The sequence below is a fragment of the Lampris incognitus genome, chromosome 3, assembly GCF_029633865.1.
Source record: "Lampris incognitus isolate fLamInc1 chromosome 3, fLamInc1.hap2, whole genome shotgun sequence".
NCBI lineage: Eukaryota > Metazoa > Chordata > Actinopteri > Lampriformes > Lampridae > Lampris > Lampris incognitus.
The window spans coordinates 22,401,796-22,407,789 of record NC_079213.1 but is presented as its reverse complement, the minus strand read 5'-3'; the positions used below and the strand labels follow the sequence as shown (position 1 = coordinate 22,407,789).

The 5,994-nt window shown below is 49.2% G+C and overlaps 1 protein-coding gene across 7 annotated transcripts in view; it reads left to right on the top strand.

Moving 5' to 3' along the window:
- Positions 1-560: 560 nt before the first annotated feature.
- Positions 561-5,994, top strand: part of LOC130110583 (pleckstrin homology domain-containing family A member 5-like) — a 238,489-nt gene continuing 233,055 nt past the window's right edge. For all 7 annotated transcript variants that reach the window (XM_056277737.1, XM_056277741.1, XM_056277738.1 and 4 more), the window contains exons 1-4: positions 561-679; positions 894-1,084; positions 1,246-1,322; positions 2,302-2,359. In XM_056277737.1, the coding sequence (XP_056133712.1) occupies positions 993-1,084; positions 1,246-1,322; positions 2,302-2,359 (227 nt within the window). In that variant the 5' untranslated portion in view covers positions 561-679; positions 894-992. The remainder of the gene's footprint in view (positions 680-893; positions 1,085-1,245; positions 1,323-2,301; positions 2,360-5,994) is intronic.

Here is a 5,994-nt window from a genome sequence, read left to right as displayed (position 1 = left end):
TGTGATAATAGTTTCCCATCTGCAATGGCAGATGGGAAACAGAGCCACTTAGAGGACACACTGTGTAGCCCAACTCAGTGATTGATGAATATTTGAACGTTTCAGATCCAAAATAAGCTCCACGCAGTTTGACGCACGTGATATCTTGCATGACACATTATCGTGCGATGGGGCGTTGATGCCGTTGTCACTCTTGTGTTCTCCACCAAAAACTATTAATGCAACGTATGCGTTGACTGAGGATGACGGAGTTTGAATATAGTCTCTAATGGATGGTTATAGCAACGATAGGCCTGGCCTTAGCACGACTGTCATTTCGGCATGTAAATAAACTAGGTTCTTTTGCCAAACTTCTTATAAGCGTCAGGACGATTGTGACGTTTTTATACGAATGTGTTAGACCTCCCCAAAGTTGTCTGAAAACTGAAACCGAACGATCGGTTGAACCGCTTGATTATTCTCGGCAGGTTCCCCAGATTCATGCAAACCTCGCCGATTTCCACTAGTCTCATTTTTCACTTCGTACCCTCGGAAGAAAAATGAGGAACAAAAACCTCAAACGATGCTTCTGGATACCGTAACCGAATTTAAGCTTCTTTCGATTGACCTTAGGTACCGGGACATTTTTACGATGTTTCTTTACACGTCTCGGAGAATTTTACATGGTTTTTAATATTTGGTGAGTATATTTTTTTCTTCTTCTGTATTTTCTTACGCTCCTCAGCACCCTGTTAATGTATTTTTTTTTACAATTCCCGTAGTGTTGCACAATGACAGATTTTCATATTTGTATTATGTATATTTAAATTCATGTATTTGTATTTATTCTTTTTTTTATATATATATAATAATTTTTAAAAAACCGTCAGCTCAAGCGCGCTCCCGTTTCCCAGAGGTTCCCTCAGCGCTCGGGCCGGTTGCCAGGGTTTCCGTGAACGCGCCTCGAGGCACTCGCCGCGTAGTAACCACGGCAGCACAGTGTTCACCCAGACATGGCGGCGGATCCCAACCCGGAGTGGCTCTCCTGCCTCCCCTCTTCTTGGAGTTACGGGGTGACTCGGGATGGACGCATATTCTTCATCAAGTAAATATCCTCCGGATTTACCTCACGGATATTCATTTGGGTTTTCTCTCGACGTGTAGTTTTTCTTTTTCTCTCTCCCCCCCTCCCCTTTTCTGGGGGGGTTTTTAGGCTTTGTTCCCCCTGCTCACCTTTTCCCTCCCCTCCGTTTCTTCTACCAACAGCGAAGAAGCCAAGAGTACAACCTGGCTGCATCCCGTTACTGGAGAAGCCGTTATAACGGGGCACAGAAAAACTCCAGGTAAACGATCTATTGAGTTGTTTTTTCTTTATTTATTCCCGCCCAAACTGCAAATCACTATAAGAAGAGAGACAAGTTGCAGAGAGATACGCCAGAAAGGCGAGGAGAGCATTTTCTCCTCCGCAGCGAGCAACAAGCCTTTCTCGCTCTCTCGCTCTCTGTACGTGTGTATGTATGTGTGTGTGTGTGTGTGTGTGTGTGTGTGTGTGTGTGTCTCTCCCTCTCTCTCCCCCTCCGCCGCTATCGAGCGCTGCATTCCCCCGATGCATTTCACCTGGACACTTTGCGACACACTTTTAAAAGTTCTGTCACGTAGACGTAAACCGGGGGGTCGAATCGCCCCGCGCTGACATGTTGACACATTTCCTCGCCCGAGAGCAGAAACGGCTCATCGGTGCCGGGAAAGCGGCTCCGAAACACGGATTTCTCCCCGTTTTATCCGAAGTGGCCGCTCGATGATACACCGGGGGACCCATGCGTCATATGAGTGTTGAGCAAATCTGTGCAAAAGCTGACATCTGGAATTGCGGTGCAATAATAATAATAATAATAATAATGGGGTACGGGGGGGCCCACTATAACCGCAGCATGAACTGAATGAATCACGTGAGGGGGAAACGCATCAGCTCGCGCGATCAAAGCATGCAAAACAGCATAGGTTGATCTCGATGGCTGTTGCGCGGTGATAGCGCTAAAGATAAAACACCAGAGACGGTAGAGATCGACCTCGCAATGCCGCACATGGAGATGGGTTGGCACGCAGAATTGCGTAAAAGGGGCAATCGTGAGAAAGCAAATTGCCTATATGGTCCAGACACTGCATTGCCGTGCAGGTGTCTGTGTGCGTGTGCGTGTGTGCGCGCACCCGCAGCTATCAGCTTCATATCTCACAGCTGCTTGTTTCAGGGTCCTTGTCCCCCCCACCCCCTCTCTCTCTGTCCTCACGGCGTCTCTCTCTTTCCCCTCCTTGTCCTCACAGATTTACCGACAGGATGGGAGGAAGGATACACGTTCGAGGGAGCTCGCTGCTTCATCAAGTGAGTTTGAATTTCAATGCTGGTGCGAGAGAGAGAGAGAGAGAGAGAGAGAGAGAGAGAGAGAGAGAGAGAGAGAGAGAGAGCCAGCCAGCCAGGCAGTGAGTGGCGGCTTTGTTTGGTCAGTGGGCAGAGAGATTTCCCTCAGCTCTCATAGCCGCCCACTCCTCGCACACTCCTGCCCTGCACAGTGCTGCCGGAGGAATTCACCAATACCCTCTCTCTCTTCTCTCAAACACACATACACACGAACATGCAAACACGAGTGTTTGCACACGTCCATGCAAACACACACATTTGAACGAGTGCATATTTGACAGAGAACAAGAGTCAGAGAAAAGAAAGAGGCGAAAGAGACGTGATAGAACGAGAGGGCACATCCATTCCCCTCGCTTCATTTCTACCACTCTTCATTCTGTCATTCATGCTCTTCCCCCCCTATCCTTTTCACTTGTCGTTTTTCTCCCCCACCCCCTCTGACAGAAGGGTTCGCTTTGAAACAAGTCATTGCTGTCAGTAGGACGCGAGTTTGACAAGCAAGTGTGACTCACACCCTGCTCTGCTCAGCTGAACAGGCTCTACTTGTTGGCATGCTGTGTGTGAGTGTGAGTGTGTGTGTGTGTGTGTGTGTGTGTGTGTGTGTGTGTGTGTGTGTGTGTGTGTGTGTGTGTGTGTGTGTGTGTGTGTGGCTTCCCCGGGGTTGTTAGTGTCTCTGGCTGTTTGTGCACATTTTGTGCACGTTTTTTTTTTTTGTTTAGTTGGATCTGTCTGATAGCGAACATGTCTTGCAGCAGACACACAAACACAGTTTTGCCTTTTGCTCACTTCCTTACCTAGTTTTCCCAACTTCTACTTTTTCATCTGTTGCCATTTTGAGAGCAGCAACTGACACATGTGGTGCGCTAATATAGCCGACCTATAAATAGCCTGGCACCACTGCTCAATGGTCTCGTGTATGTGTACACAGGCATGCAAGTACACTTGTGTGTGTGTGTGTGTGTGTGTGTGTGTGTGTGTCTGCAGAAATGTACACGTGCATGTAAGCATGTAGGCATATTTATGGACCATACAAGAGTGTGCATACACACACACACTCACTGCTGTTGTTATTGTTTTGCGTGACTCAGATTAGGCCATTGGCTAAGGAGCACTGCTGTCACATTCACAGGCTTGAACACAATGAGCAGCATTCGACTCAGAACAGTCGGGTCTTATATTCTTCGGACATGCGTCAAAACCGTCCTCTCGAATCCTTCAGATTTTTTCCCAAATTCCTTCTTGGTCAGGCGTTGTATCGGTCCATTATTGGAAGCCTGGCCTTGCTTCACCCCAAACACCCATCGGCTCGAAAGAGACCATTGAATGCCTGTTGACCCGCAGCGACTTCCCGGGCACAGGCCTTCGGGACAGGGTGAGGGGTTAGAGTAGGGGTAAGCTGTGCCAGGCTTTTCATTATTTTACGAGTTTCCCCTTTTTTAAATTTTGACTTCTCTACTTTGTTTCTCTCTAGGAGTCTGTGTGACAAATCTGATTTGTCAGATGTGCTTCAGCAACACTTGCTTATCCCCCCTAGACCTGATAATGCAGGTTTTGCACTACGACCAAACAGAGAGTAAACTCAGTCGTGAGTTGAACTAGCGCCTCTCGGCAATCCGTCTAAGCCGGCGGTCTGTTAAGAACCACAGACGTTGTCAAATCCCCAATATGAGACCCACCCAGGCATCCGGGTGGTGTGGCGTCTATCCCGTTGCCTACCAACATGGGGCTCGGTGGTTTGAATCCCCGTGTTACCTCCAGCATGGTCGGGCGTCCCTACAGACAGAACTGAATATGAGACAGAACTGACAGACAGAACTGAATATGAGTGAAGCACAGGAAGAGAGCGAGAGCTGTCCTTGCACTTGTGCAGAACCACTGCCACACGTTGTCAGGTCCTCCAGGGAGAAGTGAAACATGGAGGTTGCCGGCTGCACTTTTCAGTCGTGCTGTTCCAGCGAGTTCCGTATTTCCATTTACTTCGGGATTGTTTAGCCGCAGCGGTGTCTTTCAGACTCTGCCAATTTTCTTTCCTGGGCGGCCTGAGATTTTGAAGCTGTGCCGAAGTAGATGTGTTGGGCTGCACGCTAGCTAACCACGCTCTCCTCTTACCCGTTCCTTACACGTGTTGTGTGCCATATTTTGCCTTTTCTGGACCATAATGTGAAGAGTAAATATCAGCAGGAGCTGCTGAAGGAAACAGCGAATGATGCTGCACCAACGGCCTCCATCAACGTGCGCGCGCGTGCGCACACACACACACACACGCACACACACACACGATTGCTTGCTTGCTGGTTGTCCATCGTATCCGATGATGACCATCTTCTCCTATTTGTGAGTCCTTTGGTGGCTGAATAGTCCGACACTGGGTGCACAGTTGTGGTTGCAGAGTGGGCATGTAAAAGTGGTGCTGGGGGGGACAGGGGTATCTTTGTGAGCATGCCTGTTCCCACGCTTTGCGCACAAACACACACACACGCTCTCTCTCTCTCTCTCTCCCTGGATTTCCATCCATCCATCCATTATCCAAACCGCTTATCCTGCTCTCAGGATCGCGGGGATGCTGGAGCCTATCCCAGCAGTCATTGGGCAGCAGGCGGGGAGACACCCTGGACAGGCTGCCAGACCATCACATGGCCGACACACACACACACACACACACACACACATTCACACCTTACACCCAGCGGCAATTTAATATGGCCGAGTCACCTGACCTACATGTCTTTGGACTGTGGGAGGAACCCGGAGCACCCGGAGGAAACCCACGCAGACACAGGGAGAACATGCAAACTCCACACAGAGGACGACCTGGGACGAGCCCCCAAGGTCTGACTACCCCGGGGCTCGAACCCAGGACCTTCTTGCTGTGAGGCGAGGGCGCTAACCACTGCGCTACCGCGCCGCCCTCCCTTTAGTTTGGCATTCGAAAACCCAGGGGCCGGCCCAGCTGAGCCGTTCTTGCTGTTTGATGCCTCGCGCCTTCAAAAAAAAGACTTGGCTAACACTTTGCAGTCCACAGCTAAATATGCACAGAGCCAGCCAACAATGTCTACTGATGGCGTTTGAAAAATAGCAGATGTCAGCAAACACACTGTGCATCTGCTACCTTTCTGTTTGAGTTGCTTGCTCGCCTTGATTTGTGGCCGTTGCTCACATCGCCGAACATTCGAGGTCCGGATCTGAGTTGAACTGTGAGTAGAATTACAAATAGAGTCATATATAACCGTTTCAAGACAACGCAGGACTATACCGTTGGAGAAATTAATTTTCATTCCTTAATTTTACCCTGTTTTTTTTCAGCCAGTAGCTTTGTCATGTCTTTTAAAAGGTTGCCGTTTTATGTTGCTGGCGCCGTTTCAGTTTTATTTACAGCCGTCAAGTTGAGGAAGAATAGACTGCAGTGGCTGTGCTGGTGTTAGCGGAGGATTAGAGTGCGAGCAGAAGTGGACTAGGTTATATACCCGTGATGGCTTCCTCGCTATATTGTGAGAATTACGGCGCTCACGCAGCCCAGCTCTCCACACCGCTGCCCTGTATTTTTATAAGTCAGCCTGCGGAGCGACTAATAAGCCTTTTGCAACGTGGCTTTGCTTCAC